This window comes from Ambystoma mexicanum, chromosome 4p (genome assembly GCF_040938575.1).
Source record: "Ambystoma mexicanum isolate Mex_15411 chromosome 4p, UKY_AmexF1_1, whole genome shotgun sequence".
NCBI lineage: Eukaryota > Metazoa > Chordata > Amphibia > Caudata > Ambystomatidae > Ambystoma > Ambystoma mexicanum.
In genome coordinates, this window is record NC_090927.1 from 667,427,045 (window position 1) to 667,442,265 (window position 15,221).

The following is a 15,221-nucleotide window of genomic DNA, read 5'->3' on the forward strand; positions in this document are numbered from 1 at the left end:
AGTGTACCGGAGTGGTAATAATAAGAATTATCACGTAGCAGCAAGTTACCGCAGTGGCACACTCCAAGTTTGCCAGTAGGGTGGTGGATTTATCTCCACCTCTGATCTAGAAGTATATATACGCCACCCAGCAAAAACTGCCGGTATTACCGGCCTGGTAATACCAGTTCCGGTAATACTGGCAAATCCCCCATGGAATCTTATGGGACTCCATGGAATGGGGATTTACCAGCATTTCCACCACTTGGAATCTGCCAGTAATTCCCATGCCCCACTTAGGAGAGCCATAATGCTGGTTTTCCCCCCACACCCCACTGTGGAATTTATACTGTGCAATTGGAGGGGAGTTGGTTCCTGGCTACCAGCATTGACTACAGCTACCAGAATTCCCTGAGGGCAAAATTGGCATTATTCAGCAACACCTAAACAGACTGCCTCCCTGAAGATTGCAAGAGGCATGAAAGCGCTTGGAGGAGAAGAGCAACTGAACTGCAGAAGGTACAGAAAGCTGGGAACTAGATTGCATGCCTCAGCCCCTCTTTTTTCGAAACTGTATTACAGTTTGTCAGTAATACCGGTGGGATACCGGCAAACTGCTAATGAGGCCCATAATGTATAGGCATGTATCTCTCTCATTTCTTCGACACCACATCAGGATATAGAATTGCAGAGCCACCCTCTAACCCTCCTTCCTTTGTTAAGTTGAGACTCTCATCTTGTGACGAATAAACTTCCGGGGCACCAGTGGTCCAGATTTGAATATGGGTTTCTAAACCATCAATCAACTCCACACCTCTAGTACACCAGAAGGGATCCAAAAAGATTGGAATACAAGTGAATTATAAGAGCTCCTTGTCCAATTCTGGTAACGTGGATGGAACAGCAGGCTTATCTCCGAAAAGTTGTGGATCGTTGGTTAGTTACAACACATCGAAAATACAATTATTACCCAGTGATAAAAAGGGACTGTCCAGTCAAGGCTGTATAAAAACATCTACTTTATTATTACTACAACAGACAGTTCTAGACTTCTAGCACACTATAATTACAACCCACACTGTAAAGGAATGCAGAGGGCAGACAGTTTCTCGAAGGAAAAGGATTCACTCTGGATACTGACAGGAGGGTAGTTGGTAAAGTAATCAGTCTTACTGTTCAAGGTTATTTGGCTTCAGCACCAAGGGGGGCAAATGGCCAGAACTGTCTCTAAGGGCCTTCGGAGTAGGACCAGGGGGGGCTGAACCACAATGTACCTGGTGCTAAAGAAGTTCTTGGTGCGTGACAGCGTTGAGGCGGTTCCAAGGCACTTTGCAGCCCTTGAGACAGAGTTAGTGGCACGAGACAGCTTCGGGTACCAGGCGACAGGCGGTTTGGCAAGCAAGCCTGGATGGACGTCTTCAGGCTGTCCGGCGTGGTGGCTCAGGGCCAAGAATCGTTGTCACTGTGCTGGTTGGTGGATCTGGAATGCTGGTCGAGGCGTCTCAGACAGCTCTGTTGACTGCGGCGTGACAACAGTCAACGGTGCAGGTGGATGCGGTTCGAGGATTTTACTGTCTCGAAAATGACCTTAAAAGATGGACGCTGGAAGATGCTTGGGTGGCACTCCTCCTAGCTTCTTCGCAGGGCTTGTGTCCTTTCAAGGAGGAGGGCCCAAAGCTGAGGAGAGTGTTTGCAGGCAACAGCCTTGTCCTTAGTTCAGATACTCTCTGGCACTTCCCACCTAGGAAGCTTGCTGGCAGAACCTAGCAGGGCACGCTGTGTGCTGGCTGGGTACTGGTTCTGGAGCTGCTTGACGGGTTCTCTGAGTCTGGTATCTCCCTCTGTTCCCTGGGAGATGTTTAGTGGAGGGATCGTGCTTCCCTCTTGGAACTCCAGGCCTTCCTTCACTGTGGAAAATGTAAGGTAGACTGTACAAGTCCAAATGTGTCCTTCTTACTCCTTTCTAAGCCTTCAGGTGATCTGCTAAGTGAGGGATTCAGCCCTCTTTTAAAGCCAAAGGGGTCCCAATGATTGGTGCAGGCTAAACCCGCCTTAATGAACCAATCCTGTGTCCCTACCAACAATTTTCTGTTACGCATGAGGCCAGGATCAGAGTGCTCTGCAACATGACAGACAAGGAGGTGACAACATATACCTAGGTAGCACCCATCTCCCTGTCTGTTGTAGATCAAACTGTCTCTCTGGTTAACTGAGCCCTCTGTGACTCTTGATTAAAGTGCAGGGTTCCCTTGAAGTCTGTGCTGGGAGAAGACTTCCTGTCTCCCCAAAACCACATACTTCTCCCCTCTGAATGGGGTCAGTTCCGCAGGTGTTTGTCTACAGTAAATAGTGCACCCAGACATTCATTTCACTGCCTTTCATACAGAGGAGTGGGAATTAATTTCAAGTTGACACATTGCCAAAGAGGTATTAGTCCAGCCTTCCTTTTGTCTGTCCGGCAACCAAGCCCCTCCTCTAGGCTTGCTTCAATTATCTATTATTATTATGCACTGCCACCAGCCGGAGAAAAAAAGGGATGCAGATCCATGGTGCCTTTGATATTTAAATTAGGCTGCTCATGGCTGGATGAAGGTTTGCCTTCCTCCTTCTTGGAATGCTTTGATGTACCCGGGGCTGTCACATTCCAGCTGAATATGACAGGGAAAGACGGCGCCTGTAGGCTGTGTATTCCCAGAGTAAATGTGACTATGCGTTTGGTGCAGGAAGCAGATGAAATGGATGCAGAATAGGCACACTAATTTCTCTGAGGTTTGTCTCCCATCATTCATTTTTATTTATCCAAAAAATTAAAAAACCCAGGTGAGCGCACTCTTCCCGTGCGGATGATCGAATTCCTCACACATCTCGCTTTTCCTATTTAAATAGAAAATAATATTCATAAACTTTAATTATATCAACCTGCTTAAAATCAGGCTCAATGAGTGCTTAATTTATTTGTGGTTGTTGTGCGGTGGCATCTGTTTTACAGAGATGCACATTTTCATGGATCAGGGGAGAAATTCAGGGGTCCTATTATATAAACTTTGCATCAGTGCAAATTGTACACACAATGAGCACTAAGGAAAACTTTGCCCGGGTGCAAAAATGTGTTCTCTTTTTCATTACTTTTGCACAAGGCAATTTTCCCATAGTGTAAATACGAGGCATAATTGCACTTTCAGCTTTGTAAAGTTTTAGTAATACAGCCCCATGTTTCAATGGGAGGTAATCAGTAAATATTGATTATATAACATTTACACCTTATTTCCTGCCTAAAAAGACTGAATGACTCATAGAGCTTAGTGTGTAGACTCATTGAAGATTCATGGACAGTATTACAGAAGCTTTGCACTAGTGCAAGTGAAATTAGTACTATGACAAAAATGGCCACCACTGAAATGATTATATTCTTTCAATGCATTTTGCACTAGAGCAACGGGCTAGGTCTAGCATTGCCCTGGTGCAGGCCTGAACTAAGGCATAAATCCTCTGAAATGGAAGAACCTGTTGGCGCAGAGGGCTTGCTACACAGCTGGTCAAGAACTCCTGCTTGAGGTCCCACCCCGTCCCCCCATTGGACGCAGTCGCAGCAACTTTGGAGAGTATAATCACTTTCAGGAAGTCTGCAAGTCAGCTGAGGTCAAAATGATAGAGGAAATAGTCTAAAAATCGTTTGGTCGGCCCCCCAGAGTTCAAGCGATGAAACCATGTGACGGTTGGTTGCCTCACCTGTCAACTGAACTAACGTTTATTTGACAGCCAACGATCAAGCGGAGACAAACCTCAAGTGTGCCTTGGTGGTGGGCCACCACACGGTGAAGTTGCTTATTTACATAGCCCCCCCTCTATGTATGCATTGGGGTGGTGGGGTGCGACGATGCTCATGCTGAACTGACCCTGATGCCTCTACCTCTAATATGCAGATGCCGCGAAGACGGCATTGACGGCCCAGGTCATGCAAGGAGGCATGCGATGAGCTTGCTTCACGGTTATTTACTCGAATGCATTTCCTCGAAGGAGAATTCATCGATTATTTTTTTGACACATTGATTTTGCCGCATATATATGCAGAGGAGATGCCCTGCAGCCCCTCCCCCATTAAACACCCTACATTAATTATTTCCGTAAACCCACCCCCCCATATATGTATGCAGCAGCAAAATCCATTGTGCAAACATGCTATGAATTCTCCCTCGACGAAATACATTGCAGCAAAAACTCCTATTCCCATGGGTTTTCCTCACTTGCCTCATGGCTGAGTTCATAATTAAGCATGGAGTTTTACTCTTTTGTAACCTTGGCAAGGTGAGGTACACTCCTGCAAAGCTGCAGAAAAGTGGCGTATAATCACAACTGGTTGTAGATAAAGTCACCTGTGTGCAAATGGGACACCCTAACACACCAGTTGAGAGAACACCCTGGGGTTACCCACACCTTCAGCCCAATTTGGGTCAACTAAGGACAGTTTGAGATGGATCCCCAGTCACATCGAGTCACCCCATATATAAGTGCTGGAAGCAAGAAGTATCCCTGGACAGTGTACGTCATGGGATTCAAGATGTTATTCTCACACTGAACCCCCAAAACCTTCACAAAGGACTCATGATGTACGGGACTGGCCAGCTGTGTTTAACCACTCTGCCTAGGGTGACCCGGCCTTCCCGGTTTTCCCGAGACAGTCTGGGAAATCACCCTCCTTCCCAGGGTCGGGAGTTTTTAGATTTTATAAACCCTGTCCCAGGTTTCCATGGGTGGGTGGCTACAGTCCTGGTTTTTGCTGGGACCCGATCTAGAAGTCCCGAAATCAGGTCCCAGTGCAACTCTTGCTGCGCGAATGGGGGCGTGAAATTCTTTTCACACCCCCATTTCCACCCCCTTCCCCTCCCAGGCGCTCTCCTCCAATGAGAGGAGTGTGCCTGTGAGAACATCCCCCCAATCCCCGCAACAGGCCAGCGACATACAAGTAGGACGAACGTTGTATTTGTATTTTCCTTAGTCCTACTTCTATTTCTATCCCTGACCCGTTTTCTTTATTTTATTTTTTGGTCACCCTAACTCCGCTGCAATAAGAGGCTCCCTTTATCACCCAATCCCTGACAACACAACCTATCTAGACGCAGATCTCAGTCCACATTTAATAACATGCCTTCGGCTAATAGGACAGCCAAGCATTCATGGCTGATTGCCCACGTAGCACTGGCTGTAAGCAATGCACTTTGTGTATTGGGTTCCTTACTGTGTAGCAGAGGTGTGGACAGGGTAGGGCCTGAACAGGCAGGGCACCCAAAATCTGTAAATGCCCACTCAGCAGCACTGTGTGTGCATTTACAGATGTTACAGATGTTATTGTTACTGCGGTGGGGCCAACCACATTATTTGTATTTTGTATTTGTTTTATTTATAACGCGCAAGCCATCAGGCCCAGAGGCATCAGGGCGCAATTTGTACAAAGTCACAGAAAGGCATATATACAGACATAAAAATTACATTGACAGAAATGTTAACAGAGTATCTATCTACATATAATACAGTGGTTTCAGTGCCACTTAGGCTTAACAGTGGATATACCCATAGGGTGTATAGAAAAAATAGTAACGGAGGTCAGCGGGCCATAGTATGTAAAACAGGGCGCAGAGCATGTCTTAGTGCTGGTCAAAGAGCCACGATTTGGTTTTGGCTTTAAATGTGTTGAATGAGTCTTCAGCTCTGATTGTAGGGGGAGGGAGTTCCATAGCTTACTTTAGCTTCAGGCCCCACTTGTTAGACAATCCTGGCTACGCCTCTGCTGTGTAGGAAGGACAAGTGGGAGGCAAAGAGCATCTCGGGATCTGGGACGGCGTACATCTTAGTTCTGAACATCTCTGCACGCAGTGCGTCTCCCCGGACAAGCAGTGAGCTGGTAGGGCACACTGGCATTTCTTCATTAGTTGCAGCCTTACATGAGTTGCTTTTTGTACCTTCTCACTCTGTATCCACTTTGAAATTAAGCGAGGGAAGTGACACTGGAGAGCAGGGGTGTTGCTAGGTCTAGAAAAGACCCGGGGCTAAGCTGATGTCAGAGCTGTCGGGACTGGGGGCTAGCTAGCCTTTTGGCTGTAGCTCCTGAGATTCTATCCGGGGCTACAACCAAAAGATCAGGGTCTATAGCCCCCTTAGCCCCCCCAGCAACGCCCCTGCTGGAGAGCAAACCTCAAGCCACAGCTTTCACAGGATAGCACACTCTCGAACCCTTGCCACGGAGCGCCCGTGGTAAGGACACACATGTTGGAGCTGTAGTTACTGTCGAGAAGAAAGTGCTAAAACAATTGACAAGTGAGGGAGTCTTCTTACTTTAAGTGTAAAAATATGCACTTCTGGTCTAATATTAGTGCATCTGTGTAAGTAGGGCTGGAGATATTTTTTGTTTTTGGGAGAGGGGATAGCGATTTGGACCGTCAAATTCACTATTTCACTTTAAAGTGAAGTGCGTGTACTTTTGCTGCAGCTTGATATAAACAAAAAACAAATTGTTTACTTTTTAGCAAATGTATTTCTTTTGGCAATAATCGACTGATTTTATTGGCTAAAATTTGATTGCTCTTTTAAGAAAGATTACATGTTTTAAACACACTTATTTCTTTAGGAAATGATTTAGTTTTTGTAAAAAAAAATCGTTTTTTTTTTAAACAAATTAAGATTTGTAAAAATAGTTTCTTTTTTAAAAAAAATGTGTCACTGCAATTCTTTTTTACACAATTAAGGGTAAATCGATACTGGCAACAGTGCACAATTTTTAAAAATCAGAAACTGCCTAATTTGCTTTTGGGATAATTCCATTTGATGAGTATCTGTTTCGTTGAAATGGAAGGACTCGTTTGCTGCAGAAAGAGAAGTGAACGCTTCCTTTGGGTAAGGGTGGCATACAAGGCGCTGCATCCGTAGCCAATCCTGGATCACTATGAATGTCTGCTTATGACGGGATAAGCCCAGTATGCCACACTTCCCTTCTTGACTTTCCACTGCACGTGCCTCTGATGGATCGTTGTTTATTGTACATAGATGGAAAGAGGACTTAAAGTGATCGTGGATGATCATTGCAGCAGTAGCACCCCTCCTTAGTTTGGATATAAGTAACTCTCTATTCAGTCCTCTTTTGATGTTGACTGTAAGTGCACGTGCCAGTTCTTCCATCTTTGTGTTGTTTCCAAGATGATCTACTTAGTGGTGTGTCGCAAATGTAGGTATCCCTGCCCTCAGCCCAGGGAACATGTACAAATAATGCTTTAGCTGCTCTAATGTCTTTTTGACCTGCGCGGCGCAGATTGCTACTTCCTGCCAGGCCGCCATTAAGCCTCTCCTTTATGTCTCCGAATAGGGAATCCACGGAAAAGACGGATTGCCAGGGCCTCAGGTAGGCCATTTGTTTTTGCATGGGTAATTTGCCACAGAGGCAGTAAGCACCGTAGAGGTCCCTTTATCTCCTGGCACCAGGTAATGGCCTCATGTGTTCAGTTGATGCACCATTCAATCAAAGCGGGTAGTGTGTGCTTTACAGCTCGTGTCTCTTTCCTTCTCAGGGGATTCCAGGTAAACCAGGAGACAGAGGCCCCAAGGGAGAACGCGTACGTAGTGCTGAATTTCTTTGATCCTTTTTTGTAAATGGAATGTAAAGTCTTGTTTGTATGTCTTTAGTCGTATTCAAGAAACAAACGATGTGCACACAACCATCAAAGTCCCCAATGTTAAGCAAATGTGCAAGAAGGAGATCCTATATGTTATGTTATATGGCAATTGAATAGCACCTACTGGCCTCAAAGCGCTGTGGGGTGAGCTCCGTTGGAGGGCCACGGTCCGAGATGTGAGATGTGAAGGTGGATTCTAGAATACATGTGTGCATTTACAGCCAGAACACAGGTAGGTAGGGATAGCGAAGTCCCTGAAAGCGATCCATGGAGATCTGAAGAGTGGATGGGCGCTCTGATAACTGTCAGGAGAGTAGACAAGTCAAGGAGACTGATTATGTGCACAGCGGGACCGCATTTTCTTCATCTCAGCTGCATTCTATTGGCAGTGGTGTGTGTTGTGAAGTCCAGTAGTGACTATTGTAGATGTCTGTGGTGGCTGGCAGCGCCCCTGGAGGGATACAGCTATGTTCCATTGGGATGGAGAGTGCAAACTTAAAATATCACTGTGGAGAAAAATGCAGAGTGGTTGCACTGCACAGCGAAATTCAAATATGCAAACTCACAGCACTATCCCTGTAGAGAGAAATGCAGGGTGGTGGCCCAAAACAGCAAAATTAAAATATGCAAACCCACAGCACTATCCCTGTAGAGAGAAATGCAGAGCGGTGGCCCAAAACAGCCAAATTCAAATATGCAAACCCACAGCACTATCCCTGTAGAGATAAATGCAGACTGTGGCCCAAAACAGCGAAATCCAAATGTGGAAACCCACAGCACTATCTCTTTAGAGATAAATGCAGAATGGTGGCCCAAAACAGCAAAATTCAAATATGCAAACCCACAACACTATCCCTGTAGAACCCACAGCACTATCCCTGTAGAGTGAAAAACAGAAAAAATGCAGAGTGGTGGCACAGAACAGCAGTGCAATTAATAGAAATGAAATTGTAGTCTCCTACCTGATTGTAGCTGCCAACAGGTTTGACAGGCTGGGGAGTTAGGGCGAACAGGTCGACACGTATGGAAGGTGCCCAGCGATAGTGCCCTTTGCCTGAGCCTTAGCCGGCTGCCCAGGCATGACTGCCCTAGACAGAGGGTACAAGTAAGGTCTTCTTGGTCTCGTGACATGTAACACCAATCAGAGGTGGCGTGGAAGGGGGGGAGGAGTGGCTGGTCTCTGGCCCAGGGGAAGCGTGTACAGTGCTGAGCACTCAGGGCGCCAATAAAAATAAACAAAGGTCCGCAAAAGCGGGTCCAGTACTTGATAAGGGCTTCTAAGCCCTGCAATGCTTACTGGAAGCTGGGCAAAAGAGATGTCTTGATTGTGTAGTTGTGTAGATAAACAAGGGACATGTTTGCTATCATCTGCACTGCAGAAAGAAGGGGGGCGGGGGGGGTTTGAAACCCAAAATGTCCACTTAAGCAATGCTAATTAGCTTTCTTTGGCTGAGCAATGGGACCCTCACAGACTACAGAGGCCATTTCAATTGAAAGGGTTGACGGTGCTTTGCCCTTGTGATGTGTGCAGTCAATGTTCAATGTGCACGCAGTGCATCCACAGTGCACTCACTAAAGGAAGAAGCAAGTTTGTTTTGCCCATTTAACAGTTCTGAGGGACAAGCTGCCCACTTTTGTTACATGTACACACATTTATATAACAAGGCAACTTCTTGGTGCTGTTGGTTTGTGGTGTGTCTCCGTAAAAACCGGTCATAACATTAAGAGAAGTGCAGAGCATGGGTGCAGTACCAGAATCTGTAACATGGTGAAAAATGCATGCATTGTTATGGCTGTGAAAGATAACAATCCTCTGCGACGTTTGTGCACGTGGTTGTGCTTCTGGCCACAAAGATACAAAGATATAAAATCCAGATATTTAGCATACTTTTTTGCAAAGGAGTTTGTGTTTCCTTTGCTGTTTGCTATTCACAACACCTTTGTTTACTCCTTCTCCCCTTTCCATGACCCTCACAGCACTCCTTCACGCGCATTTGTACCCGGCACATCCAAATAAGTTGATTCTTCTCACATGGAAAAAGGAAAAGCGAACCTAAAAAAGCAAAAATATGATTGAAAAAAAAGTGCCACTTCCTTCTGCTTCCAGCGGGCTGTCTAAGGGATCTTATCCGGCATTGGAGCCTGTTCTCTTCTCTTTAAACAACCAGAGGGTATGGCATCCGGGCTCTAATCACAGTAACAGCCCCTATTCTATGGTCTCACAGCTTCCTGCTCTCTAAGCAGATAGAAACTTGAAATGGAGCCTCTAACAGCATGTAAATGTCCTATTGCAAGCTTGGTTAAGGAGACGTGGACACGCTCTGTCTCAGGGCGCTCTCGGTGAGGCTGCAGAAGGTCTAAAATCGTTGGAGCGCTTTCCATTGGTCTCTTTGAGGCGCTATGCGACGATCACACATTATAGGCCCTCACCTCCCCAGCGTCATTATAGGCCCTCACCTCCGTCTTGGGACCACTCACCTACCTCATAATAGAGCTGGATGGTAAGGGCGCTAACGCTTCAGTCGATCAGCATGTTTAGGCCTCTTCACCAAGGCGGCCTGCCATTTGAGTCCCAAGTAGAGAAAAGCCCCTCTGCCCTCAGAATCGGAATACGTTGATGCGTGATTGCGTTCCAGTGCAATACCGGATTTTATCTGGGCGGTAATATCTTAACAGAGATGCATTAGGGGCCAAGCGTCAAGACGGCATCCCTCACTTGCTGGGATTCTGCCGCTACCATTAAATGCTGAATCACACATATGCATTATTGTGACCGCATCACAGTAGCAGTTATTTGTGGAGAACATCGGCATTGCCTCCAAACTGCAGAGGCACAGGGGGAAGATGTAGGGCACTGGAGGTTTCAGGGGGAATTGCAGTGGCAAGTAGCATGGGGTAAACAAGGGCTATTGGGAGTTACTCACTCTAAGAAATGTGTCAAGTCGTGATTCTGCACGTGGGAGATGCTTACTTTGAGATTCAGGCACAGATCCAGACGTGTGAGTGGACGGGAAGATCACATCATTCTCTGCGCAGGAATGTGTCAAATGACTCCTCTCTAACACCTGTTAGGCAGCATTGCATGCAGTACCCTCTTGGACCACCACATACAATTAGGACTACAGGTGTAAACCAGACCAACCTTTGGTATAAGTCTGTACCACACAGTTTTTGGTAGCGAGCTGAACAGCCAGGATTACCTCAAGAGTGAATGTGAGCAGTACAAGAAGTTACAAAGAGGTCTTTCAATCACAGTGGTTAAAGTAGACACTTATACTCAAGGTTTCTTGGTAAAAAAACACTTATTAATTTATTACACAATCATTTAGAAAATATTTCACTAGAAAAAGGAACTTTAATATTATAAACCAATACACTTCAATACAAAACTCCAAGATTCTGAGACAGTTTGCGCTCCCCTGAAATAGGAGTCAAATGGCAGTTCAGTTACTTAGAAGTGAGCAAAAGGGAAACGCTAAGTAGAATAGATCACATATACTTTTTCGAAAATGCAAATAGTTTCAGTTCACCAGAAGAGTTCAATTCAAGTCAATAGGCTTAGGCCAAAGTCAATGGGCTAGTGTTCTGGATAGGAAAGAGCAGTTCTGGTATCGAACAGTAAACTTTTTGCGAAAGTTCTCAGAAGTAGTTTAGTTGAAAAAGAATCATTTGTTGGGACACAAGCTGATTAGACGTGCAAGTGGGGAAAGTTTCACAAACTTTCAAAGCGAGAGTGGCGTCCTCTCGATCGGGTTGGCACAGTACCTTAGTATGAAGAAACAAATGCAGCTGAAGGCGTTGGTTCCTGGCAGTTCCTGCAGATCTCGCTGTTCCTGAGCCTCAGTCAGGGGGACAAGAGGGAGGACATCGGGGGACTCCTGCACTGCACGGGATCATCTGAAATCGCAAACAAAATGGAGTCACTTCAGTTCGAGTATCTGTTCTTCAAGCACACAAGCTGGTGTCCTTCCACCTGGTTAATCCTAACCAGCTTCAAGAATGGTATCCAGGTGGCTTACTAGTTGATTGGTCCCACCAACTCAAAGGGAGAAGTCGTCCTTGAAGGGGCTTCTCTATCGAGATGAACTTGGCAATTCGAACCTGCAGCAGGGCTTCACCGTGCAAACCAACGGTCCAGGAGTTGCAGCAGCCGTCCTCTTCCAGCTCATCTTCGGTTCTTTCATTCCAGTGGTCGACTCTGCTTTCCATTCCAAGAGACTTGCCTTTCAAACAGTTTTCTCCCATTCATTCCAGCCTAACTGTCACTCACCCAGCAGGTTGACTGTCCTTACTGGACAGTCAGCCACCCAATCAGGCCAGAGTGCATTTGGGTCTCCTAGGAGACTAAGCACAGGGAGTTTCGGAACCTCCCTCACTTCCTGCCCACCCTAGACACTCAGACGCCAGAGGCGGTCTTCAGTCCTGAAGCCCGCCAAAGGCATATGAACAAAGGGACCAAACCTGGTTTGGCGCGCAGAGGCAAACACTAGAAGGACCTTTCCAAAAAGAAATGGCGAAAAAAGAAGACCAGGACCTGTTTAAACAAAGGGGCTTAAGCCGCCATCTTGAAAAACATGGCGATTTTTAGCTACCAGTGTTCACGGTCAGGAAAAATCCTGGTAGCTCGCTGTAAAGCCACTGCCAGCATCCTTTTCAATAGGAAAGGGTAGCATTGGACTGCTACATGAGTAGTTAGACACAGGGGATACTATGTAACCCCTCCAGCACTCCATTGTAAGATGGTGTGTGCTGGGTCTATACATTTGGAAAGACTAGTAAAGTCATTTTCACTTTACATTCTCTGGGAAACAGTAATTTATCCCAGAGAAGGTATTTAAACCTTTGGGAATTCTAAAGAGACATCACTGTGTAACTGCATTGAGGGTGCTTTGTAACACACATGAAAAGATGATGCCTATTGAGTTGTCTTAAAAATCCACAATCAAAGAACATAAGTGTAAAACACACATCAAAACACATGAAAGAATGGGAAAAAAGGTTCACACTCTTTCCAGGTAAAAAAATCAAGTCCTCAAAAATCTAGCAAAGGGTCTTGTTAGCGGTGTTCCGACACCGCCTTCCGTGAGCCCCCCACCCCCCGTGACACAAAGACACAGAGGCAGAGATGTTGCTCGTGTGGGCTCCATGGTGGTTCTGACGCCACCGGGGAACGCCCTCTTTATTTATGCAGAGCACGCAACGGAGTGAACGTCACCCCGTCACGTGCGCGCCCTTAAAGGGCCAGCGCCACACTCCTCCTTTTCGATAACAACAACAATTAAAAAGGAGAAAAGCTAACTACCAAAACATTTCACAGCACACAATACAAACCTACTACCCCCATTTATTGACAGCCACCCTGGATCCCTCAGCGGTGTTTTTCACGGCTGAGTCCGTCACATAGTCAGTGAGACGGGCAGGTTTCCCACGCCCTGTTCTCAGGGGGTACCTCCTGCCGACATCTCTGGTCGGTGTGCTCTGACCTGGACCGCTCCGGGCGGGAGAGCTCACGGCGGAGGCCTCACCCCCACCCTCGTCCAGTGCCTCTTCGCCCTCTCGGTCGTCAGTGCTGTCCACTCTCGGCTCACCCAACCTCTTGAAGAAACTGGCATTCCTGGTCACTGATGAAGTCCCGTCAGAGGCGGTCACCATGGACCCCTTCACCGCCACGACATCCAGGGGAGCGGGTTCATACGTGAGGAAGAGTTTGCCCTGTGGGTGGCGATTCTTCACTAGCACTTCATCACCCAGGGCAATAGTGGGTGGTCTCAGCCCTCTCTGGATGTTTTCCGTCTGCGTTCTAGCCAGCCGGTCTGCCCCCACTGTTTGTTGTCAATGACAGCCTACTCCCGAACCCCCACCTCAGGAATTATGTCTCTCGGGCACCTTTGGAATAGGGCCTCAGTAGGTGCCACACCAGTTGATGTATGGGGTGTGGTCCGATACCCCTGCAGAAATACGTACAGCGCCCTCTGTAGGCACTCGCCCTTCCCTTGGGCGATCCTGAACACCTTGTTCAGTGTACGCATCATGCGCTCTGCCTCCCCGTTTGCCCTAGGCCAGAGCGGGGTGAGCCTTCTGTGTTGAATGCCATAGTCCCTCATGAATTCAGCGAAGCTCTCGCCTTGGAATGGGGCCCATTGTCGGAACACAGAACAGATGGTAGTTCATGAGTGGCGAAAATTTTCTCCAGTGCTATCACTACGTTGTCAAACGCCACCGACTCTATGAATTCAGCCTCAGGATATCGAGACCACTCGTCCACCACCACTAGGAAGTGAGTCCCCCGTGACATGGACCCCAAGTCCGCGTGCATCACCTCCCATGGTCTCGTCCCCCCCGGCATTGTCTCGATGGACGGCTCCCTCTGGGCCGGTGATCCAGCCTGGCACCACACGCATGATGCCACAAACTCCTCCACTCGCCGTTCGAGCTCAGGGAACCGAACCTTCTGGCGGAGACGAGCTTTCGTCTTGGGGGCTCCTTGATGACCTTGGTGAGCCATGCCGATCACCTGTGGGATTTTGGTCTGGGGCACCACGATCCTTCCACCTCTCAGTAAGAGCCCCGACTCTGAAAAAGTCAGTTCTTCGCGCACCCGCCACAGTTGCTCCACAGCCACTCTGGCCTCACACGTTCTGCGGTCCAAAGCCTCCAAAACCGTTTTCCAGGCACCCTGTTGCATGGCTGTCTTTAGAACGGCAAAGCACTCGTCGTTCTTTGACGCTAGCTCCAGCTCCTCCACCTGCATGGAGTTAGGGGTGGCCGTTTCCACGACCAAGCGAACGTGTTCGTCGGCCTCTTCTGCTGACGTGGATGCATGAGAGTCCCCTCTTGGATGACGAGACAGATAGTCAGCGGCATTGTTGGCCCCGGGACGATATATTAAGGACACTCCATACTCGAGCAGAGCCAGCATCCAGCGCTCAATTCTGACCGGTGGCCTGGAGGAAGAGCCAGCCATGATTGGCAGCAGAGGTTTGTGGTCCATGACAACAGTCACTGGTCGCCCCAGAATGTATAGGCGAAAATGTCTGCAGCCCGACAAGACTGCCAGAGCCTCCCACTCGATCTGAGAATACCTTTGTTCTGTATCGGAGAGGACCTTATTTGCATAGGCTATGGGCCGAACCTCCTGGTCACTCCCCACCTGGGTGAGCACCGCCCCCAGGCCGTAGGGGCTGGCATCCACGACAATCTCCGTCTGCTGGCTTGGATTGAAAAACGCCATGGTGTCCTCCACCGCCAGGCCATTCTTGATATCATCGAACGCAGCTTGCTCAAGGGGCCCCTACTGCCACACGGTGTCCTTCTTTGTCAAAGATCTTAATGGCTCTGAGCGGGACGCCAGGTTCCGGATGAAGCGGCCACAATAAGTGACCATGCCCAGGAAGCTCCACACCTCTGCGACATTTTCTGGCGGTGGAGCCTCTCTTATGTCCTTCACTTTGCGGGGATCAGGCAACACCCCATCCGCCTTGAAGACAAACCCGAAAAACTCAATCGTTGTTTTGAGGAATTCGCACTTATCCTTGTGCAAGGTGAGTCCCAGCGAGCGAAGACGCTCGAAAGTCTTGGCCA

General features: G+C 47.7%; 1 protein-coding gene across 3 annotated transcripts in view; it reads left to right on the forward strand.

The window, feature by feature from the left end:
• COL19A1 (collagen type XIX alpha 1 chain) overlaps window positions 1–15,221 on the forward strand; it is a 2,241,461-nt gene that overhangs the window by 2,127,290 nt on the left and 98,950 nt on the right. For all 3 annotated transcript variants that reach the window (XM_069606203.1, XM_069606204.1, XM_069606205.1), the window contains exons 47-48: window positions 7,334–7,369; window positions 7,536–7,580. In XM_069606203.1, coding sequence (XP_069462304.1) covers window positions 7,334–7,369; window positions 7,536–7,580 — 81 coding nt within the window. The remainder of the gene's footprint in view (window positions 1–7,333; window positions 7,370–7,535; window positions 7,581–15,221) is intronic.